Raw genomic sequence first — 24,818 nt, 5'->3', positions numbered from 1 at the left:
AACTGTTTGCCACGATATATCTGTTCATCAAACCCCTTCAATTTTTTGCATTTATTTAAAATTGGAATTGTATGTTTAGAATTCCTCATAAAGTATGGACTTCAAAAATTAATTACCAGAACCAATATCTCATCTTATTTCTATTTTATAATAAGTTCAATGATTTTTTTTTATTTTTTAATGCTTCATCATTAAAAATGCTCAAACAATTTCAAATAATTTAAACTTTAAAACGAACATAGGAAGAACATAAAAAATCACTAAGGATTGTCTATAGAGCTTGCTGTTATATTATGCATGAATTTGAAAAAATAAAATAAAATCGGATCAACCCACATGATTTTTCATAAAAATAATTAAGCATGAGGTCATTAACAAATAAAAATAACTTCCATGGACTAATTTGAATATATTGATCAACAAGTGAGTCAATTTGTATTTTACAATTTAAATTTTGACTTTGCGGTTTTTTATAGTCAATTTTTTTTATTTAGGGTATGACTATCTTTTACCGTCAATACGAATCAAAATCAAGTTCATTATATCATAATTCATAACGAACGAATTATACTAAATGAATTCAGAGATGTTTCTGTTTGGGAATTTATGTACTTACATTTAATTTAGCATTGTTTGTAATGTAATACATATATTAAAATTCAATGTAGATATAAGCCCATATATTAATAAAAATTGTATTTATATAATACCACTCTTTATACGATAATCATATAATTTCAATCGACATAGTTCAATATTTCACACTTCAATTTTACTAAATGATCTTTAATCACAGAATTCTCTAATACTTTTATTGAAGTTTGTCGAATCTTCTCAAAATTATTGATTTGTCTAACGACAATGTTCGTTGTTGCCCTTTAAAATATTTATATGTGTTTTTATGTTTTATCATTCACATTGAATTTGACATATTTGAATTTTTGGTGCTATTTGTAACAATGTTCATCCATTTTCCATACTTGTCATGGATACTGAGCAATAGGGATTGAATTGAAAAGGGAATCTCATGTACTACCCTATCGACATTAATCACATATCTAAATTACAGTATTGACGTGAGTTTAAATTTCATGAATATATATATATGTTTATTTTTATAATAATTTATTATTTTTTGTTAAGCATTAAAACTTTTTTAAAATAAACGTACTAAAAATAGTAAAATAAAAAATACAGAACTGATATAGATTTACAAAACCCATGCATAAGCTTGAAAAGTGAAAAAGTAATTTACAAATCCTTGACAAAAGTAAGCAAAACAGTCAAGAAACTTGAAGCGATAATTTGACTGAAAGGCGAAAGCTGTTTTTGAGATTGATCACCTTACTTTGGGGATGGCGGCTTTTGGTGAGAGTGAGATGATTTGCCGGTGATGGCTTTCTTTACCTTGGCAATTGAATGCTTCATTTTCGATCCGACGCCAGAGAGTATGTTGTGTGATTTCTTGTGAGCAACTTTGGCATCTGCATCCCTCACATCCACCATTACCGGAGCTTCAGAACAAATGTCTGCTCTTTGCTGTTCACTTGATTCTTCTTCGTCATCTCTTTCTTCATCAGTTTTTGTGCCTTCATGCTCAGCCTCATCAGGTTTTTCTGCATGCAGGTCTTCTCTGTGGGTAGTTGGCTCCTTTTCGGTGGCGGAATGATCTGCCATTTTTGAGGTTTCTTTAATGGATACATGAAGAAGGTCGGCCAGTGATTGCTTATCTATCTCTTTTGATTCAGAGTTCTCCCTAGATTTGGTCATTTCATCATGTCCGCAATTTGCTGCGTCTTGCTCAAAACCAGAAGGTTTTAGAGTTTCGCCTTCACCCTGAGAAAATTCTGCAGAGTCCCCATGTTCAATTACTGAGGTATCCTTGTTCCCAATTGAATTATCAGGATTCACATTCTTTGTATGATCTGCTTCCAGAACGACATGTTTATCTTTAGCGGGCGGAGGGGTTCCCTCTAGCTCTTTCTCATCAGTGCCATACTGTCCTGCAAGATTCACTGGGAGATCTTTTTCTGCTGTTTCAGTTTCTGAACATTTGGGGTGTAGCAAAATAGGACGAAAGTCAATTTGCAGTTGACCTTCTTTATTTTTGTCAGTTTGAGCTGTATCGCCCGCAGAACAGTGATAAATGTTGGATTCTGAGACCGTTTCTATCACTGCACTAGAGGATTTCTCTAGCAAGTCATTGCATTCATGAGCTATTGTTTTCTTTTCTACACAATCCAGCCCTTTTGCTTTTGAGACACCCTCACAAGTCCTTCCTGGTTGTTGTTCTTCCATCTCTTCCCCGAGAGTTTCCAACACTGGGGCTTTCTGAATTGAATCTGCTGAGCACCTGATCTCTATGTTTTCATTTGGATCTACCTCCATTGGATTCTCCTTATTTATCATTGCAATGGAGCCTTCATTTAACTCCTGCACATCCTGATCAGTTATATCGCTGACAATTTGAAGATCAATTGGACCATCTTTCTGTGCGATTTTCACTACAGAATCCATGATATGTGATTCTTGGGGGAACTCATGAAGTGTGGTGAGGTTATCTTCGGCCTCCAATGAGGTTTCCGCCACGTATTCCTGAAATATTTTTGATGTGGAAACCTCAGTAGGTTCTACTGACATGGAGGTCTCTGCCATCTCTTTGCATTTATGACTTGCTTCCTCCATTTGTTGACTATCCACCCCTGTTGCTTCTGGTTCAGCACCGGAATCACTTGCTCCTCTTGTTTCCTGCATTTCCAAAGTGATTTTTGTAGCTTTTGAGACTTGTTCTATTAGTTCAATGTCTTTGCTGACTGCGGACATTTGGGATTCCATACTTTTATTTGGATATTTCTCTTCAAAATACTCATTTTTGGATGTGGAGTTTTTATTGTCTTCTGAAATATCCTGGTCGCCGTCACTGCGTGAAACTTCTGATGTATGCTTGGTATTAGATGAAAAACCAAGCCTCTCAGCCTCAATACAGGTTTGTGCTTCCTCATTGCCTTCACTTGCTGAAAGGATCAGGTTTTCCTGTAGAACAAGTATCAACTTTAAAATGGTCGTTTCAATTGTCATAACTTTTGTGTTTGCAGGGAAAATTCTTGCTATTAAGCACCCTACTTACTAGATATTCAAGGCCATTAAAATGGTAGAGGATGAAAGGTACAATTGTTAATATGAGTAACTCATACATATCTGCCACACTTGGATTCTGTACATGGTAAAAAGTAAGCTTTAAAGCACATACCTCTTTTCTTGAATCCTCGGTTCCTGTCTTTATATTTACATGGTCTATCCCATCAGCCTCTTCAGTGTCTAATATTGTTGTCACCTCCTCAATGCACTTTCCCAGCAGGCTTCTATCAATTGATTCATTTGTGACTAAATTTTCTTCTGTTTTTTCGGTGGCTTTGTCATCGGGCTCTTCAAGAACTTTAGATACCTGTATGATAAATGAGATTTCAACATTATGAATGAAGATATTCATGAAGTAAAGAAAATAATGTGCACATTTTTCTTTTAAATCTTTTCTACCCCTCACCTTTTCTGTTTCATTTGTTTTCTTTATAGCCTCAAATAATTCTTCAGTGTTTATCTCATCTTGTAAGTGACTTTCGGTGATCACTTCTTCCTCAAGAGAACCAAGATAATCTTCTACATCTTCATCATCTTCCTTGATCTGTGTTTTCATTCCGTGGTTAGTATTTCTTAGTGTTAATTCAACACATAGCGGATGGGCAAAATGCTTATGAGAATACACTACAGGTAGAGTTAAGTGTTGGTATAGCACCTTCTTGCTTGACATATTGATGTTGATGGTTTCTTTTGGTTCAAATATATCCTCCGCCACAACTTCGTTGGACCTTTTTATTTCTGTGGCTTCACGATTCTCTTCACATGTTCTTGTCTCTTCTGCTTCTGAGACACTGTCACAATTTTGAACTTGGGCAATAGACTCAAGCACCTCATTTTTCGGCTCATATTCACTTCTGTTCTCTCCATGTCCAAGTTCAGCTTCATCTGAGTCCAACTTTTCCTCAGTCACACTGCCACTGGGTGCATGCTCATATTTACCTCCTTCACCTTGAGATATCAACATAGAGATTTCTCCAACAGTTGTGCTCTCAAGTTCTTGACCTTTTGTAGTGGTTGGAGTCAACTCTGTTGTTTTGGGAGCTTCATCTTCTGAATTCTCTTTAAGGTCCACAATAGACCTATTACTGACAAGAATGTCCTCCACCGTGCTTTGTGTAGTATTGGCTGTCTCGTAAAAGATATTGGCTTCCCCCAAAAATTTCCCAGTGAAAGTTTCCTCCAGAGCTGCAGAACTGAAGTCTGATACTTTGTGTTTGCTTGCTTCCTCTTCTTTGTTGATCGTATCAGTTTTTGTCTCTTCATTACCTGATGCTGTTTTTCCTTCGTGCAATCCTTCTTTATCCGTAGTCAGCTCTCTGTCAGTGGCGGAATGATCTACTTCTGAGGTTTCTTTGAAAGATTTTGGAAGGAAATCGCTAGCTACTGTAGTTGATGTAGACACTTTGATTTCTTCTACTGTTTCATCTGACATTACTTTCTCCTGTCTACATACTGTTTTCTCTTGTTTTTGAGCTTCTTTATTCCCAGTCTCTTGCTGTATTTGCCTTCTGGATTCCTGGTAAGGGTTGTATGTTGAGACTTCCTCTGATGCCACATTGGACGATGAGACATCTCCTAATACCACATCGGTGGTACTGCCTGATATTTCTTCGCAGTTATCTGAATTTCTTTTCTTTTCTTCAGCAGTCACCTCATTTGATCCTGAGACGTCCTGGGAACCCTTGGTAGGAAGATCTTCTTCTATGTCCTGCTGGTCTGTTCTTGCCTCTGGGTCTGGTTGTATTAATTCTGCTTCTTTTTTTACTTTTGCAGCTTGGGTCTCTGTATCTGTGCTTTCTTTTTTATCTGTTTCTACTGGATTCTCATTTGTTGTTATTGTGATGGAGCCATCATATAGCTCTCCTGCTTTCTCTGTATCTGTCTTATCACTGCAATTATATGCTTTGGCAACAACTTCGTAATCACCAGTCAGCTTTGGTGCTTCAGACGCCAAGCTGGTCATATTTGTAACCTTCTCATGGCTTATCGGTAGATGTTCTTCTAACTCTTTTGTGATGGATGATTCCTCCTGCTTGTAATTGGGAGCTTCAGCGAGATCCACCATTTCTTCTTTAGCATCTAAACTTTTTGTACAGGGAATCTTTACAGCTATTGAATCTGAGACCAGTTCCTATTTCACATACAATTTTGAAGTTTCAACAACAGAAGAAAACTCAAGGACATCTAGCTGCCTACTTGAAAATTCTTTTCCAATTACGAAACTTACCTCATGAGCTGCTATATTGACTGCAGTTGCCATCTGAAGATCCTTCAGATAGCCTTCTTCCTCATTGAACTCCATAGTTTTTGCTTTAAAGTCAGCATTTTCAATCTCTTTCGGTAACTGGAGATTCCATAAAAGGTGAATCAGTGATGCAAATATTTATCTTTTTTCCTTTCTTTTGAAGCCAAACTAGGTGATTAACGAGGAACATTTACACAAGCTAGGGTTATGTGTTGGCTTATCTTCAGACAGATGTCCATCTTTAGTCACTTTGTTAAAGAACTATTAATTAGTAACACATCATCCTCCTAAACAATATATGATTTTACCCCGCTACATGGTTCTCTTAGACATTCCTTCTGATTTGTGTTTTCAACATCAGCTTTTTCCAACTCAAAAGACCACATTAACACTGAGCGATTTTGAAAATATGAGCATGTGTGATACTGGTGAAAAGGTCCATAGTCGCTCTGAGTTTACTTTTACTACCTAAATGCGGTCTGAGTCAGTTGTAGTATCAGTGTTGGACTACGAGAGTCCTTGACTTTATGAGTCTGGGGGCATTCATTCTTGAACTTTGCCATTTTTTCATGGTAAATTGAGAATACGAAGAGTACTTGAGTCTTACTGGGTAAATGAAGTTAACTTTCTGTATACGTGGTACAGTTACCAAAAACATTGTCCTCTCTATTGATTTAAAAACAGTTTTCATAAACTGACCTCTGTGTCGGGTTCCAGCTCTTTGTTTTCGACTTCACTTGAAGGCCCGGAGTCTTTTGACTCATCATTGGCATTCCCTGTTGAAGCTTCTCCTACAGATGGCATCTGTGAGCCATCTACTTTGATTGTTGAGTTAACTTCGTTGTCTCTGTCTGGAACATTTGTTGCTAGGTCCTGCCGCAAGAATTGAAAACTTACAACTGTATTCTGTTTCATGAAGTTATTTATTTAACGTCATGTATGTGCTTAATAATCTAACAACAATAGAGTTCAACTGATAGTATGATTTTCACCTGATTCTTAAGAATTTCCTCATTCATTGCATTTGCATCTATAGATTTTTCCTCTGTTTTGTCACCTGAAATTTCTCGTGGATCCTCAGTTAGGATTTGCTCTTTGATAGAACTTATTTCTGCGACTTGATTGGAATCGTATGCTTTAATATTCTTACTAACTACTTCCAAAGAGTCAATAAGCTTTTCCATCTGTGCTTCTTCTTTCACTGAAGCACTTTCCTCTGTGTCCTTTTCCAGAGCTTCTGCCAAAGATGGATTTTCACTTTCCTTTACCAAATGTTCCTCATATTCCATTTCTGAGCTGTCTGCTTCAATTTGTGTGTTCTCTCTTGGACTAGTGGCTGTAATATTCTGCAGTGAGAATAAAACACTTATTAAGTATGTTCATTTTGTACAACAAAGACTGTCAGCAACTTCTTTTTCCTGAGAACATAGCAATTCATTCTTCAACAATGTGTAAGCTAAGTTTGAGATAAGTTTATTTACTACCATGATTTTCACCATCTCCTCAGGAGTTTCTTCCTTCAGGTCAGTTGCATCAATTGTTTTGTCCTCTTTCTGGTCACCTTTGATTCCTTGAGGATTTGGAGTTAGGTTTTCCTCCTCTAGTAAACATGTTTCTCTATCTTGACCCAAAGGAGATGCTTTAATATCCTCTGGCAGCACTGCCACTCGAATGGACTCAGTATGTACTTCTTCATTTACCACACCACCTTCTGTATTTTTCTTGTGCTCGGAGAGGACTTCATCCTCAAATTTGGCATCCTGCAGAAGTGTTGACTCATCACCATTGGCGTTCCTCTTTGAAGAATATATTGGAAATGGCTTCTGTGAGCTATCTGTTTCGAGTAGTGAGTTTTCATCATTTTCTCCAGTTGGAGCATTTGTTGCAATATCCTGCGAGTAAAAATTTCAAAAACTCTATTCAGTTTAAAAGAAACATGCTGTCCTTCATCTTTTTGTTCTTCCAGAACCTAGTATGTTCATGCATATCCCAGATATGCTAATTACGATAGAGTTCAGTTGATAGTATGATTTTCACCTGTGCCTCAAGAGTTTCTTCATTTCTGTAAGCTGTATCAATAGTTTTTTCCTCTATTCTGTCGTTTGAGGTTTCTTGTTGGTTTGTAGTTAGGACTTGCTCCTCGATTGAACTTGTTTCTATATCTTGACCTGAACCAGATGCTTTGATTTCTTGAGTTGCTACTTGTAAGGAGTCAATACACTTCTCACCCAGTTCTTCCTCCACCAAAGTGCTTCCTGTGGTGTCCCCTGTTGAAGATTTTTCCACAGATGGGTCATCACTTTCCTTTTCCACAATATGTTCCTTTTGTGAGCAATCCACTTGAATTGGTGAGCTCTTTTCAATGTCCTCATATGGAAGTGTTGATGCTACATCCTGCAACAAGGACAGAACACTCATTAAGTCAATTCAATTTGTAGAAATAAGATGGTAAAAGACTTGTTTCCTGCAGCACATAGCATTTCTTCTTTAAAAATGTGTAAACTAAGTTTGGGATATCAAAGTCAAGTACCAGATGATTTCTCACCTTATCCTCAGGAGTTTCTTCCTTCATGTCAATTACATGGTTTGTTTCATCTTCTTTGTAGTCACCCATGATGCCTTGAGGATTTTCAGTTAGGCTTTGCTCCTCTAGAGAGCTTGTTTCTCTTTCTTGACTTGATGCAGATGCTTTAATCTTCTCAGCTGCTTGCGAGGACTCACTAGATACTTCTTCCTTTGCCGAAGTAAAATCTATATTGTGCTCATCTTTGGACAAGTTGGTTTTTATCGAGCTTTCATCCTCAAAATTGGTCTCATGGATGATGATGGGCTCATCATTATTGAGGTTTCCCATCGACTCTTCTTCCAAAAATGGTTTTTGTGAGCCAGTTTCTTTAATTGGTGAGTCATCTTCGTTGACTCCATCTGGAACATTTGTTGCAATATCCTGTAGAAAGAATAAACAACTTATATGATCTGTTCAGTTAGAAGAAGAAATCCTCCTCTCCAGTTTCTTTCTTTCCCGGACTTGTCATTTATTATTCACTTATTTGGCTACATAATCTAACAATAATAGAGTTCGATCAATAGTATGATTTTCACCTGTATCTCAATCTTTTCCTCTTTGTCAGTTGCATTAGTAGTTTTATCCTCTGCTTTGTCACCTGATATTTCCTGTGAATCTGCAGTTTGGATTTGATCCTTGGTAGAATCTATCTCAATGTCTTGACTTGAATCAGTTGCTTCAATATCTTTAGTAGCTACTTGCAAGGAGTGAAGAGGCTTCTCAATGTTTGTTTCTTCCTCCACTGATGTACTTACTGTTCCTTTCTCTGATAATTCAGATTTTATTTGGTCTTCATCATGCATATTCTTTGACTTGTATTCATTGGTTTCCTGGGTTGGAACTTCTGCCAATAGTGGGATTTCATTTTCTGTTTCCAAATGTTCCTCATGTTCCATCTGGACAGTTGAGTTCTCTTCAGCTTCCTCATATGATAATGATTTTGCAACATTCTGCAGCAGAATGAAACAATAACTGTGTTGGGTGTAAGGGGAAAGTATTGCTTGTCTTATACTAGATAAGTGATGTATGTATGCTTTCCTATACCTCAAGAGTTACCTCCTTCGCGTACGTTGCATCAATTGTTTTGTTGCTTGTGATTGCTTGAAGATTTGAGGTTAAGCTTTGCTCCTCGAGATAACAAGTTGTTTGAATATTTTCCATTGAAGCAGATGCTTTACAAACCTCAGAAGCATCTAAAGCATCCTGCAAGTCCTCTTTCTCCAGCCAAGTTCTGTCTTCATTTTTCTCAATCTCGGATGATTCCACTTTCCTTATGGATTCAACCCCAATTTTGGCTTCATGCATAATTGTAGACCTGTCATCATTGACATCCTCGGTTGAAGCTTCTGTTAATGATGATATTTCCATTTCCTTCTCCAAATATTCCTCATGTTTCATTTCTGAGACATCCACTTGGGTTAATGAGGTCTGGTCATTGTCCACATTTGGGACATTTATCAAAACATTCTGCAGCAAGAAATAAGAAAACTGAATAATCTGTTGAATTTGCAAAACAGAAAAAGATTTTTGTTCACTATTTTTAAGGTGGTCATCATTCAAGTCTGTCCTACTGAGTAATAACACAATCCAATTCCTAGGATGGTTGTCACCTGCAGCTCTCGAGTTTTTTCGTCAGTGTCAGCTCCTTCTGTTTTCTCCTCCACTTTGTAATCCTGGATTCCTTGAGGATTTTCAATCAATCTTTGCTCCTCCATGAAACCTGTTTTTTCTGTGTGTTGACCCAAATCAGATACTTTAACATCATCAACAGTAGCATTGAAGGATTCTATAGGCTCCTCTATCTTCAGTTCTTCCTTCAGCAAAGTGCTCTCTGTATTTCTCTTATTTCCAAAGAATTCTGCTCTTTGTTGGTTTTCATCCTCAATTTTGTGTTCATCCGTTTGAGTTAACTCATCATCATTGGCTGCCCCTGTGAAATCTTTTATTGAGGATGGTTTTTCACTTTCCTTTTCCAAATACTCCTTAATTTGTGAGCCATTGCCTTCGATCAGTGGGTTCTCATTGGTCTTCTCATTTGAAACAATTGTTTCAAAAATCTGCAACAAAATAATAAGTGAAGTAACTATTTTGAGTTTGAAAAATGAATATTATTCTTCATATTTATTTTTCTTTGGAAGAATAGCTTTATTGCTTCATTTATGTGTAATTTGACTTGTTATAATAGAGGTCAAATGGTATAACATTTCTGACCTGTCCATCAGGAGTTTCCTCCTTTGTTTCAGCTGCATCAATAGTTTTTTCCTCTGTTTTGTCAACTGAGATTTCTTGTCGAGCTGCAGATAGGATTTGTTCCTTGATAGAACTTACTTCAATGTCTTGAATTGAATCAGTTGCTTCAATATCTTCAGTAGCTACTGGCAAGGAGTCAATAGGCTTCTCCAAGTGTGCTTCTTTCTTCACCAATGTACTTACTGCATCTTTCTCATTTTCCGATAATTCAGATTTTATTGGGTCTTCTGCCCCATCATAGGGTTCATGTGTATTCTTTGACTTGTCTTTATTGGTTTCCTCAATTGCAGCTTCTAACAAAGGTGGGATTTCACATTCCCTGTCCAGATGTTCCCCGTGTTTCATATGTAGGCAATCCAATTGGATACTTGAGTTCCCTTCAGTGTGCTCATGTGGTAATGTTTTTGCAGCATTCTGCAGCAAGAATGAAACATTAGTGGTGCTGGGTATAAAGGGAAAGTATTGCTTGTCTCATCCTAGATAACTGACGAATGTTTAAGAATGTTTTTAACTGGTAATAAAATTCTATTATGATGCTTCCCCATGAGAGTTACCTCCTTCGCATCCGTTGCATCAATTGTTTTGTCACTCGTAATTGCTTGAAGATTTGCAGTTAAGCTGTGCTCCTTGAGATAAGAAGTTGACTCTATATTTTCACTTGAAGTAGAGGCTTTATGAACCTCAGAAGCATCCTGAAAGTCTTCTTTCTCCGGCAAAGTACTGTCTATATTTTTGTTGGTTTCGAATAATTCCACTTTTCTTATGATTTCATCCCCAATTGTGGGTTCATGCCTAATTGTTGACTTGTCATCATTGGCATCCTTGGTTGAAGCTTCTCCAGGTGATGGTTTTTCCATTTCCCTCTCCAAATATTCCTCATGTTCCATTTCTGAGGTATCCACTTGGATTAATGAACTCTGATCATTGTCCTCATCTGAGACATTTAATGAAATCTGTGGCAAGAAACAGAAAAACTAAATAATCTGTTTTGCAGAAAAAAAAAAAGTTAGACAGTGTTTGTCATTCAAGTCTACGCCAAATGAGTAATAAGTGATAACAAAGTCCAATTCCTAGTATGATTTTCACCTGCAGCTCTCGAGTCTTTTCATCAGCGTCTGCTGTATCTGTTTTCTCCTCCACGTCATCCGGGTTTCCTTGTGGATTTTCAATTACGGTTTGCTCCTCGATGAAACCTGTTTTTTCTGTGTGTTGACCCGAATCAGACACTTGAAAATCCTCAATGGTAGTATTGGAGGATTCTACAGGCTTCTCTATCTGCAGTTCTTCTTTAAGCAAAGCGTTTTCTATATTTTTTTTCTCTTCAAACAATTGTGATCTTCTTGGGGTTTCATCCTCAATTTTGACATCATCCATTAAAGTTAACTCATCATCATTGGTATTCCCTTTGAAATCTTCTTTGGAGGATGGTTTTTCACTTTCCTTTTCTAGATGCTCCTCATCTGCCTTTTGTAAGCCATCACCTTGGATCAATGAGCTCTCGTTGGTCTTCTCATTTGAGTCAGTTGGTGCAAAATTCTGCAACAAAAGTAATAAGTTCACTAACTTTTTTCAGTTTGAAGAAATATATCTTGTTCTACATATCTTTTTTTTCTCTGGAAGAATGGCTCTGAAAATTGATGTACGTGTAGTAACCCATTATAATAGAAGTCAAATAGTGTAAAATTCCTGACCTGTAGCTCAGAATTTTCCTCCTCTATTTCAGCTGCACTAACGATTTCTTTGTCTGTATTCTCATCCAGAATCCCTTGTGGATTTGCTGCTAGGCTTTCCTCGTCAGCAGAAACTCTTGTTTCTATATCATGACCCGAATCAGATGCTTTTATATTCTCAGAAATTACATCCAAGGAATTTTCTGGCTTCTCTATTTTGGATTCTATCTTCATATTCTCTATACTTGTCTCATTTTCACGTAAGTCAGCTTCTTCTCCATCCTCAATTGGAGTCTCTCGCTCAACTGTTGAGCCATCATCACTGGCTTCCCTTGCCAAATGTATTGGCGAAGATTTTGTAATGCTTTCCTTTTCCAATTGCTCTTCACTTTTTATTTCTGAGTCATCCACTTTGACAGTCAAGTTTTCTTCAATATACTCATTGGAAATAATTGTTGAAAAATTCTGCAACAAGAATGAATACTGATAAACACTGTCAAGTTTAAACTTTAAAGAGAAAAGAACAATTTTCTTTTCTGAATGAAGCTTTTATTTCCCAAATACGTCAAAGATTCAGTTCTTAGCATGACTCTTATCCATACCTCAAGAACTTCCTTTTGTTTGTCAGGCTCATCAATCATTTTCTCAGCCGTACTGTCAGTCATGGCTTTTTGTAAATTTGCATCTATGCTTCCTTCCTCTGGAGGAGTTGATACAATTGTCGAAAAACTCTGCAACAAGAATATACATTTATTAACTCCATTAAACTGATAAACTATTTTTATCATAAAGCTATTATTCATGAAGTATGTGTAATTAAACCCAGTAATAATACAAGTGAAAATAGTGTAAATAGGGACCAAATAACGTATTATCCCCAACATGTACCTCAGGAGTTTCCTCCTTTATTTCAGCTGCACCAACTATTTGTCTGTCTGTTTTCTCATCCAGGATCCCTTGTGGATTTGCTGCTAGGCCCTCCTTGGCTAAAACTCTCGTTTCTACTTCTTGACCAGAATCAGATGCTTTTATATTCTCAGAAGTTACATCCAAGTTATTTTCTGGTTTCTCTATTTTGAGTTCTATCTTCACATTTTCTATACTTATCTTATTTTCACATAATTCAGTTTTTTCTGCATCCTCAATTGGAGTCTCTTGCTCAGCAGTTGACTCATTGTCATTGGCTTCCCTTGCCAAAGGTATCGGCGAAGATGTTTTTATGCTTTCCTTTTCTAGACACTCTTCATTTTTCATTTCTGACTCATCCAGTTTGACGTTCGAGTTTCCTTCAATTTCCTCATTTGAAACAATAGTTGAAAATTTCTGCAACAATAATGAACATTGATAAACTCTGTTGACTTCAAACTTTAAAGAGAAGAACTTTTTCTTTTCTGAATGAAGCTATTCATATCTCAAGTATGTGAACTAAAATAATAATAGAAAAGGTTCAGTTCTTAGTGCAACTCTTATCCATACCTCAAGAACTTCCTTTTGTGTGTCAAGCTCATCAATCATTTTTTCAACTGTGCTGTCACTCGTGACTTTTTGTAAATTTGCATCTATGCTTCCCTCCTCTGGAGTAATTGAGACTTTTGTTGAAAAACTCTGCAACAAGAATAACATTGTTAAGTCAATTGAACTGACAAATTCTTTTCATAATGAAGCTAGTATTCGTGAAGTATGTGTGATTAAACCAGTTGTAATTGAGGTGAAACAATGTAACATTCCTGACCTGTACCCCAGGAATTTCCTCCTTTAATTCAGCTGCACCAACTTTTTCTTTGTCTGTTTTCTCATCCAGGATCCCTTGTGGATTTGCTGCTATGCTTTCCTCCTCGCCAGAATCTCTTGTTTCTATTTCTTGACTCGAACTAGATGCTTTTATATCCTCAGAAGTTACTTCCAAGGAATTTTCTGGATTCTCTATTTTGGGTTCTATCTTCATATTTTCTGGACTTGTTTCATTTTCACATAATTCAGCTTTTTCTCCATCCTCAATTCGGGTCTCTTGCTCAGCAGTTGACTCATCTGCACTGGCTTCCCTTGCCAAAGGTATTGGCGAAGATGTTTTTCTGATTTGATTTTCTAGATGCTCTTCATCTTTCATTTCTGAGTCATCCACTTTCATGATTGAGTTTTCTTCAATTTGCTCATTTGGAACAGTTGAAAATTTCTGCAACAAGAATGATTTCATTGACAAACTCTTTTGAGTTTAAACTTTAAAGAGAAAAGAACTTTTTTCTTTTTTGGATGAAGCTATTTATTTCTCAAACATGTGAACTAAGATAATATCAGAAATGGTTCAGTTCTTAGTGCGACTCTTATCCATACCTCAAGAACTTCCATTTGTATGTCAAGCTCATCAATCAATTTTTTAGATGTACTGTCACTTGCGACTTCTTGTAAATTTGCATCTATACTTCCCTCCTCTGGAGGAATTGAAACAATCGTTGAAAAATTCTGCAACAAGAATAAACATTCATTAACTACATTGAACTGACAAATTCTTTTCTTAATGAAGCTATTATTTGTGAAGTATGTGTTATAAAGGTAAAACAATAAACTTAGATCCTTAGTATGAATCTTATCTGTACCTCGAGAGTTTCCTTCTTTGTGTCAACTGTATCAATTGTTTTTTCCTCGGAATTGTCACTCGTCATTCCTTGCTGATCTCCATCTGTCCTATGCTCTTCCTGAAAACTTGTTTTGTTGTCCTGGCCTAGATTAGATGCTTCAATATTCTCAGGAGCTACGTTCAAGGACTCCACAGGCTTCTCCACTTGCACTTCTTCCTTCTGTTGATTAATTCTTTTATTTTTCTCAATACCGTACATTTCAGCTTCTTCGAGGTCTTCATCCTCATCTTTCACCTTATCAATGATTGCCGACTCATTATCATTAGTGCCACCTGTTAATACTTCTGGCACTGGCAGTTCCTTACTTTCCTGTTCTAATTGCTCATCACATTGGATTTCTGAGCCATCAACTCGGACCAATGAGCACTCCTCAGTCTTCTCTGTGATATTTGTGTTGCCATGGGTTGTAACAAAACCTTCCAAGTTTCTGGACTGACTTTCTACAGCCACTTGGCTCTCGTCCACAATATTTTCTAACAGAATTCCAGAGCCTTCTGATGTTGGCACAGCCGTGTCATCTTCCTGGCTGAAAGAAGAATTTGATTCATTCTTGCTCAGTGGTTTGTCACTGCTAGAAGTTGCATCTGCTAGTGTACTATTTTCTTGACTGACTTTCTCTGCTATCCTGTCCAAGTTCTCTGCAAATCTTTTTTCATTGTCTGATCCCTCCTGTTCTGGGTTTATCTTACTTTGGTCATTTGGGCATTCTTCTTTACACACATCACTGGTTAGATTGAGAGAAATATCCTCTTCTGTCTTTTCTCCATCTCCGTTTGCATCATTTGTTTCCTTTACTTGGATATTAAAATCCTTTTCCCCTCCCAGGAGACTAGCTTCCTGCAAGTTCTCTTTAGAAAGCGCCATCTGTTTAGCTATAGAATCATTTACGCAATGATGATCACTTGTTGTGTCTTTAGACAGCTGAGTCTCCACTCTTAGATCGTCTGAATCAGGATCATGAAGTATATCTCCTGCTTGCATTCCTGAAGTCATCTCTCCTGAATACATGCTGTATTCTACTGGTAACACGCCTCTGTCCTCACCTTTCTCCGAGTCATTTGATTCTTCAGCATTCTGTTGGATTCTTTCTGAGCAAATCTCTTGACTCCCAGTAATTTCTAATGTTTGGTCACCTAATTTAGGTTTGCTAGGGAGCAAAACCTCAGTGTCATCCTTCACTGTCTGATCTGGCTTTTCAGCAACCATACTAGCATCTGGTGAAATGCTACTTACTTCACAATGAACCTTATCAATCAAGGGTGTTCCTAAAAAATTGTCTCCCTCAACTGTTGGAGGTTCATTACGTGTATCAGCTTGGGTCTTTTCTTCTTGGGGAATTTTATTGATCATTATATTGGTAGCAGCATCAGCTATGTTGCCACCTTGCTCCTTTCTCTGCGATAAAAGTTAATAGAACTACTGTGAAAAGAATGAAGATACAGAAAGGTCATATAGTTCAATATGGAAAGAGTAGCTGTTATTGGTTAAAAGCAAATTAGGATAGCCTTGATTTTTTTCTCTATATTTTTTTTATCCATCTTGATTTTTGCAATTGGAGTATGGAAGCAAGTCTCTGAGAGACTGCACTGCAGCTTCAGTTTTGGTAGTCTTATGAATGATCTAACTAGTTTGAATCCACATAGTTTTTTATCAAGCTCATAAACCATTGCTATAATATCCCATAAGGTTGCAAAAACAGAGTGAGCTTGCTAGTGAACGTGAGGTTCACTGAGTAAATTCTTACTATGTTTCCACAACTTATGTCGTACTATACTCTTAAGCTTTGAGATTACTAATTGTCTTAAAGGTGGTTTACTGCCTACGTACCCATCTTGCTTTTCTAGATGAAGTAAATATTATAACGTAGCAGCTGGTGATCAGTGCATATAATCTGGACTCAGACCTATAAATATTTAGTAGCTGCTGCTTCATATGATCATAGGTACCTAAGGGCGCAGAGTATGTATAGTATTTCTATTAGATGTATGAAGAATATAAATACTTGTCTTGTTGCTGTGAAACTGCATACTGAAAGGTAGCATAGGAATCTTTTTCAAGATTTATTTGCTGATAACAGGATCATCATGTTGAATCATCATAAAGTAGTAAATTCATGCTCAAGAACTGATCAACTTCTAATGGGTCATGTCTTTGCTGCATAATCTTCCTTAATTGTTAATTCATGTCGTATTCATGCTTTATCATTGAAAATTAATTCTCTGGCACCATCCAGATCATAGGTTTAGTTCGCATGTATCAAAGTTGATCCATAACTGAGATGGTATAATTCCAGTAGATCAGATCTTAAATCCTATAAAAACATTGTGCAGTGAATGACAACTAACTAGAATGATAATGATCTCCATACTGGAGGTCATAAAACAAACATCAGAGAGGTGATATTACTTACTGTTTCACATAGAATTGCAGTTGCTGGAATATCTGCTTCAGTTGCCATTTCTGGTACACCACTTGGAATCTGCTGGAATCGGATTATGGAACTTTTAGCACATCTAAAATTTGGAGGTAAGTATTCTCACATGCTAGTTATGTTGAGTTTTTCTCATCATAGGTATAAATAGAGAGGTTTTAAAGTTCTGATTATACATGGTAGATGCGTGTAATAATGTTCTGATTGAAACATTGCTAAAAGTTAGCAAAAGCTGACAAAATGCCACTTCACTTGTGCTATTATTATTGAGTTGGCTAGAGATTGACAATGGTCCTAGTGAATGATATGTCACATGCCCAAGTTGCTTGTGATGTAATTACTCTTCTAAAATGGGATCACTTATTCCTTCCCCAAAACAATTAAGAAAATGCCAGGTCCGAATAGTAGGTTCATATGCCTGTACGCTTTTCTTGTGGGATAATACTCCATTGAATTCTTCAGTTACAGTACAATATTTTGGCCTCTACTTCAAGAGTTTAAAAAAAAAGGATGCTGTTTACTCCTCCAGATTTGCTATTCATCTTTTCTTGCTGGCGAAGATCATCAGCCCTAAGCCTAAATCTTGATTCACATCAATCTTTCCTTGATGCTCCGGTTAAGACACAGTTGATCCATTCAAATAAATATTGATGGTTAATTTCCAGAATAGTTTGTTTCTCAGAGTTTAGTTGGAGGTACAGTTTTACACTTGGTTAATCTAGCTAATTTCACAATAAGCCAAAACTTGTATCTAGGATGATGATGATGCTTCACACCCTTTCTCCATTAGATATAGATCACATCATATGCAGTGCAAGGAATCTTGCTTTAATCAAGTGTATTGTGTGGTCAGATTGGCGCTCTTCCCCTTTCTTATAATACTTCCTAGTGACTAATAATGACTGGTACTACTGATCACTCTCCCATACACAAGTTTTTACTGTTTAGTTATGCTTACCTTTTCAACTGTATTATTAACAGGGAAGGCAAAACACCTTTAGTTGATGCCCGTTTAGAAGCTCAATGGGAACTGTCAAATCTGACTCCTTTCCCTCTGATTTGAGCCTCATCCAGGTTAGTCAATGCTTTGATTGTGAAAAATTAACGTACTCGATTTACCTTTCAGCCCAGTTATTTCTTTACTCTGCCCTCCTAACTTTGAAATTAGGTTAATTTCAAGAGATTTCAAGTGATATAGTTGAGTAGATCTCTGTTTAAAAACATACCCTTATTTCTACAGTTATTGACACATTTCCTCAAATTAAATAATACTTAAGTTGTTAAAACACTACTTTATTGAAGCCATCATAATTAAAAAATTAACAAAAAATAAATTAGGCTGGCGGCGCGTGCATCAATGGTCATGACGGTTGTCATGCAAAAAATTCAACATAATTACAACATATACTGACTTGATTTGAGTACTGAACACCATTTGGAGTTATATTGCTTATTGCGAGTATCAATTAGGAGAAGGCCTATTTTCATATAGTTTATTATCAGAGTTGAATTGCCACCCCAAATAGCATAAGCAGTATCATCACAAGAGCATAAATCTGAATCAAAAACCGACCAAAACAAAAATTCGTTGTCCCCCTCTGCCGCCCCTGTGTGGATCAATGCAACTCACTCAATTCTTTTTGTCCTTTTAACTACTTTTTGCATTATTAGATGACCCAGTAGCCTAACCCCTTTTTTATTTTTTATTTTTTATTTTTGATGAGTGGTAGGCTAACATTACGAGTAATCATCTAATTGCTTGAAAATTCTATTTTAAATTGGGTTTGATCGACCTTGAATCAGTTGTATGATAAGTGGAATACATTTATCGTATGATTGTTATATAATTCGAAAAAAATGACTAATCACATAATAAATATATTACATTTGGTTCTGTGATAAGTTTGATTTGGATAAACTTGATTTGAAAAAAGAAATTCCCAATTGTTTGATTCACATCCAACTTTTCCTAAAAATTCAACAACCCAACTATTAAGCCACTAATAGCAAATTCTTCCGGGGGGGAAAGGAAAGGTTGTTGACAAAGTATAGCAAAATTGATTGGGTGGAGCTACAATCGATCCATATTAATGTCCTGATCCAAAATTCCAAATGGAAAAAGACCAGTGTTGGGAGTGTCACATTCTCTAGGCCAGGGCCTGGGTATGGACAGCGGACTAACCATTTCTCATTTTGGCTATCAATCTCTCTACATGTCGTTATTATAAAAAAAAATGAATTCATTTTTGCTAGTAATTTTATTCGTACCAGCTATTCTTTCAAAACATTATTTGAAATTCTTTAGTTTAAGAAAACAAATTGGTATTGAAATAAATAAATATCGGATTCAGACCTTTGTAATTTTATGGAGGTGATTGAACTCCTCTCTCCTGTAATTATATAAGTACATGGAGTTAACTTTCAAAATCAAAATTGAGATTGAATTTTTTCAAATTTTACTCTAGGCCTTAATGTTTTTTTATTTTATAAATTATAAATGTTTTTTTTTTATTGTAATTATGCAAAGGTATTATCCCTTCGTTTTGTTGAATGGGTATTATCATGTCTAATGTGTACGAGATTGAATTCAAGAGTCATATAGTCATACTATACTGAATAAATTCAAAATAAATGAAATTGATATACACCTATTAAAACAATAAAATAAAATATTAAAAAGCGCAGTGTATTGCTGTTCTGATGTCGATCTTAAACAGTTGTGAGAAAAAACTAATAAATTGGAAATGAAAGCAAAACAAGAACACTTATCTTAAACAGTGTTTGGGTGATTATTGATAGGCACTGACACGGAACATGCCGTCAATTTTGAATGAGGAAAAAAAAAAAAAGGAAATAAATAATAATGCATAGCGTATTGTGGGCCCTATAATAGGGGCCCAAATGCGAAGAAGGCCATGTTATTCAAAGAATCCAGTCCACTAGCAGCCTAAATGCTTACGAGGCGCACTGTCATGTCACTCTAGATTACTGATGTTTTGATTGGATGAGGTAAAGGCGGTGGCAGCCGCCCACTGGCCCCACCACCTGCTCCGCCGCAGCCACCGCCACCCAGTCTGTGATACGGTGGTGGCGTATTTGTCCTCAATTCTTATTTTTCACTATAAATACTCTATTATTGGCTCCTGCAAACGTAATATTTATTTTTAAGTATTTCTTTTTTGGATGATTGTTCTGACTCATTTTTTCACTGTAAAAATGTACATTTTCCAGTTTTTACTTATCAAATTCTTGAAAAAAAGGATGTTTTATTTAAAAGTGAAAAGCAGGTAGAGGGTTTTTTTTTACTGCTTTTGGTATTTCTGTAAATTATTTAAATTTTTTTTGCACATATTTTCCACTTCTTTTTTTTCTAATTTCTTACTAAACACTTCTGGCTTGTTTGATTTCATTTTCCTTTTGAAATATATTTGAAACAACATTGAAAATGAAAACATGTTTATTTATATGTATTCCCACTATAAATATTTTATTATCATCCTTATTTCAAGCATTACTTGTTTATATAATTTTATTATACATATAATTTTTTGTAAATTATTTATTTTATAAACTAATAATACTTGGATATGGCATCATTAACATTTCTAAATTAGAAAAATACGACTGTAAATAAATAAATAAATTAAATTTGGCAACACTAACAACAAAAAATAAAAATATCATTTTCACATCAAATTAAAAAAAATGATTGCTAACAATATAAAACATAATTACATCAACTAATATTTCAACAATATTCTCATTTTCACATATTTATATTCTATATTTTATTTTATACTTCTCACTATTTATTGCAAATATTGTCTATTTATACTCTTGTTTCAAATTTTAATTTTGTTTGGAAAATTATGACTATCCTGAAAGTAATAAAATTTTCACAAATGCTCCACAAAGAAATAGTTCTCATGCATTTATAGGATGATAACACTAGAGAAGTTTGCAGTCAATTTTGAAGGAGTAAAAGTTTACGCTATGTTTGGATGTCAATCTCAATAAGAACAATGTTGAAAATACAATTTTGATCTAAAGGGAAACAGTAATATATTTTTAGTTTTATCAATATAATTATCAAATTTCTTTTTTCATATAATTCTTTTATATTTTTCAATGATTATAGGTTTAATTCGAAAAAGACTAATATTTATAATTTCATCTTGGATTTTTTTTTTATAATAATTTTCATCTCGTATCGAATTTTCCTCATAAAAATCAAATATATCATATAATACATATTAAATTTATATATATTCTAAAAAATTATATTTTGTTAAGTGGAGGGTGTGGATGTGTAATCTCACATTGTCCTTCCACATCGTTGATATTAAGTCTGATGTCAATCTCATTTCAAAATGGTGCGTTGAACATAGACATGTGTTGGGATCTTAAATATGAACAACAAATGGATCGGATTTCCAATTTAAATTTTGTTGTATTTTTTATTTCGTTTAATATATATAAATTATGTGTGTAAGGATGATATTTTATTTTTTATTTAAGAAAAAAGTATATATATAACGTGTATATATTAAATAAATTAGAAGATATAACAGTATTTTAGAATAGAAAATTCGATATGCTAAACAAATCTGACGCTCATAACCTCTGGCCAGCACATACTCTCTAGCTTCCATTGCTCGGAACGACGCCGTAAAGGCAGCTGCATTTACATCAGCACAAGCCTGGTGGTGCAGTGAAGGAAATAACATTATGGAAGCAGGTCAAAACGGGAAACACAAGAACATTGGCGGGAATGAGAACCGTTGCTCCCAAAATTCCCAAAAAAAGGGCGCCAAAATCTCATTCCCAAACTTTAAAGCTGCCCCCCCCCCCCCCCCCAAAAAAATAATAAAAATATATATTCACACTTATCATCCCCCAATCAATAATCATGACTCATTAGAGAGTCCCCATATAAGCTCTACAATTCCCATACAAATTAGGCCTTTAAAACGTCTCTAATTAGGTGAAACCCTTTTCCTCCTTTTCCCTTTTTCTTCTCTCTTTTTCCCCCTCCCATATAAATCTCTCTCTTTAAAGCACAATTCCTCTCCTCTCCGTTTTGCCGCCATCACTTCTCCTTTCCCTTCGTTCAAAACTTCTTCAAATTCCCTTTTCTTAACCCCTTGTATTCGTCATATTCTCTCAAGAAAATACCACTAAGAAAGACCCTTTTCCCCCTTTCCGTTTATTCTCTAATTTTTCTTGATTTCTAGCTCTTTAGCACCCAAGAAAAAAAAAAAGGTCCAATTCTTGCTCAAGAATCAGTCTCCGAACCAAAGAATTTGTTCCCACTTGAGAAAAATTTCACCTTTTTTGGGTTTTTTTTTTTCCAACATGGGTTTTTCCAAGAAGCATCAAGTGGAAGTGAGCAAAGAATCAGAAGGCAAAAAATGGGTGATAGCCGGAATTGCAGTGAGGGCTCCTCTAAAACCAATATCCACGAGGGCTACTAGAGAGGAGTGCTCTGAAAATGAAGATGAGTGCTCCACAACCCCGACGGCGCGTGAATCAAAGATACCGGAAAAGTTGTCCTGCCCGCCGGCTCCAAGGAAGCGCCGCCCCACTTCAACATGCCATTTTAATGGAGTGAGGGAGTTCTTTAATCCTCCGGACTTGGAGTCAGTATTTATATGCCATGCTGAAAGAGCCAACTGATGAGAGTTTAAGGTTTTACTGAGGAGTTTAAGGTCAAGAAGTAGTACTCCTCTTGTTTTCTATTTCTATTACTTTTGTTTTTTTGGGATTTTCTTGGGTTTTAAGTTAGCAGTTTGTTGTTAGAAGTTATGAGTGTTAGTAGTTTGGTAGTAGCTTTAGGCTTTGATGATGATAGTAATAATAATAATAATAATAGTGTAATGTATAAATACAATAGTTATCTGAATGAATCTTCTGCTCTTATTACAACACAAAAATGTCTACATTTTGGAAGTAATTGTTTCCAAGATTCTGCCCTTTTTTATCTGGAAAAAATAGCATCAATCTGTGATTCTGTTGGATGCTCATATTCTTCTTTACTAACCTCCTCAAAGATTTAAGCTTCTTTCATGGACAGTAATCCATCATTTTTGAAAAAGAAAATCATTAATGTCGATTGAGAAAGATATAAAAACTACAGCACCCCCTCCAACTCACCTTCTAAATCAGCTCTAAAACCCTTAAACAGATCCTACTGTTTGTGGTTCTTGACAGTAGGAACACACGTGCGTCGTGCGTGCCTAGAAATACAAACAAAATACCCATCCCAGAAAGCAACAACCCATGTAAAAGTTAAAATCTTTTTCATGGTCCTAAATTCTTCAACAATATTTTCTTTTCTTTTCCATTGAAAGCCCTCCCCTTCTTGGTTTGGTGTGGGCCCAACTCCACCTGAGCTGGGACAGAGGGAGGGCCAAGTGTGAAGATGAAGAAGCCTTCCTTCCTACCTCCCTCGTAATGCTGCTTCGATGGTGGTAATAAAAAGGACAAGCACTTGCATAATTGAGCGTGTTAAATATGAGAATCCTATGTGGGGTTTTTTTATGACTTCAAGGCCTCTCTCTCTCTCTCTCTCTCCTACTCTCTTTCTTTATTTTCCCCCATTGCCCCCACATCATACTTCTTGATTATGACCCTCCCACCTATATATTCCCAACTACTACACATTTTTATCGTACCATTTCTTATTGCTATGTGGTACACTTATATACTACTACGTATGTTTTTGTATTAAAATTTATTCTCTACATATGTAATAGAAAGTTCACAATCAAAATTACTCTGCCACAATGCTCATTTTATTTCAAATTTATTGCTCTAATATTTATACGTATATGACAAGTACAATGCTTAAATTCCACTTTATCCAACATTTTGTAAGAAGAACTAGTGAATGTGCCTTTGACTAGAGAGGTGTTTGTAACAGTTTAATTTAAGTGCTAGCTAATTTTTTTTAAAATAAATTAAATATAGTTCTTTATGTTTATAGTTTATGCATTTGCACTATTTAAATTAAGTTCATTTAAGTTAAATGTTATAAGTTTTCTCCTATCAACTTTTGGAAGTGTTTTGCAAAAACATCTGTTTTTGCCTTTTAGAGAAATGATTTTTATAGAAAAAATTAAAAGCTTTAGCAGAATCAAAAGTAGGTAGTGTTAGTTAAAAAAGAGAGAAATAAACAAAAGCTAAATTGTGTAATGTCTAAAAAACCAAAAAAAAATACTTATAAAAAGTACTTTTCAAAAATGCTCGCAAACACTCTCTTTGGAGGTCATCGCTAAAAACGTCCATATTATGTTTATTTCCCACATGTTACTTGAATGTTTCTTTCACTATTATTTCTCGTTTTCAAATACTCTTAAATTTAACTACAAACCACAGTTAACACAAACATATCCTACTTAAAATGATTGAAAATTGAGGCACAACATATGGCTTTATTACAAGTCAACACGTTTTGTAAGGAAAAGAGTTGTGAACAAATTAAAGATTCTTAAATAATTGGTAGTGAACCAACTCCAGTTCATGTTTGTTTTATTTATAATTGGTTTTAAATAAAAGGTGTGATGAGGGGAATTAAGTTAAATGAAGAGTTATAAACAAAGTTGCCTTGGGATCATCATCACTTATTTTGCAACAGTTAACAAAAGCTGATGAGATTCCTCCTCCATTTTCAGATTAATTTTCTTCTGTATGTATAACAAAAACAATTGAATTAGTTTGAAACTTAGAATATGGTTCACATTGGATTCCTTAGCTTGTAGCAGATATTAAGGAGGAGTATCCATCTTATTATGACACTATTGTTTCCTTATAGGAAACAATTCCAACCTCTCTGCTCTGCTCTGTATAAAAGAAAAGGTATTCTCTTCATTTTTCTCAATAA

At 35.5% G+C, this 24,818-nt stretch overlaps 2 protein-coding genes across 6 annotated transcripts; one reads left to right on the top strand and one right to left on the bottom strand.

The window, feature by feature from the left end:
- LOC105177096 (titin) lies at window positions 1,206-17,118 on the bottom strand. 5 transcript variants are annotated; one of them, XM_011100122.2, is made up of 24 exons: window positions 16,916-17,118; window positions 14,464-15,900; window positions 14,201-14,329; window positions 13,602-14,042; window positions 13,346-13,474; window positions 12,758-13,192; window positions 12,472-12,600; window positions 11,891-12,352; window positions 11,286-11,735; window positions 10,754-11,152; window positions 10,161-10,613; window positions 9,560-10,006; window positions 9,006-9,416; window positions 8,486-8,899; window positions 7,929-8,330; window positions 7,421-7,777; window positions 6,868-7,275; window positions 6,376-6,729; window positions 6,083-6,289; window positions 5,366-5,482; window positions 3,794-5,269; window positions 3,545-3,682; window positions 3,251-3,445; window positions 1,206-3,033 (listed from the first exon to the last, which is right to left on the bottom strand). In XM_011100122.2, the coding sequence occupies exons 1-24, from the start codon at window positions 16,961-16,963 to the stop codon at window positions 1,345-1,347; spliced, it is 11,127 nt and encodes a 3,708-aa protein (XP_011098424.1). In that variant the 5' UTR covers window positions 16,964-17,118; the 3' UTR covers window positions 1,206-1,344. The 5 variants fall into 5 exon arrangements, with proteins under 5 accessions (XP_011098424.1, XP_011098423.1, XP_011098425.1 ...); XM_011100121.2 differs by having other exon boundaries at window positions 8,994-9,416; window positions 16,916-17,117; XM_011100123.2 differs by having other exon boundaries at window positions 8,994-9,416; window positions 11,891-12,334; window positions 16,916-17,117.
- Window positions 21,844-22,879, top strand: LOC105177095 (cyclin-dependent protein kinase inhibitor SMR6). Its single transcript, XM_011100120.2, has one exon. It carries the CDS (start codon window positions 22,292-22,294, stop codon window positions 22,610-22,612), a length of 321 nt encoding a protein of 106 aa, XP_011098422.1. The 5' UTR covers window positions 21,844-22,291; the 3' UTR covers window positions 22,613-22,879.

This window comes from Sesamum indicum, linkage group LG15 (genome assembly GCF_000512975.1).
Source record: "Sesamum indicum cultivar Zhongzhi No. 13 linkage group LG15, S_indicum_v1.0, whole genome shotgun sequence".
NCBI lineage: Eukaryota > Viridiplantae > Streptophyta > Magnoliopsida > Lamiales > Pedaliaceae > Sesamum > Sesamum indicum.
Note: the sequence above shows the minus strand (reverse complement) of the source record. Positions and strands in the feature narration are given on the sequence as shown.

Excerpts from the sequence above, each read along its gene's own strand:
- LOC105177095 (XM_011100120.2), top strand. The coding sequence starts at position 22,292 with ATGGGTTTTTCCAAGAAGCATCAAGTGGAAGTGAGCAAAGAATCAGAA.
- LOC105177096 (XM_011100121.2), bottom strand. The coding sequence starts at position 16,963 with ATGGCAACTGAAGCAGATATTCCAGCAACTGCAATTCTATGTGAAACA. Across the intron at positions 6,290-6,375 it reads AGGAAATTCTTAAGAATCAG|AATACAGTTGTAAGTTTTCA; the intron begins GTGAAAATCATA and ends TTCATGAAACAG. Across the intron at positions 3,034-3,250 it reads CCGAGGATTCAAGAAAAGAG|GAAAACCTGATCCTTTCAGC; the intron begins GTATGTGCTTTA and ends CTTGTTCTACAG.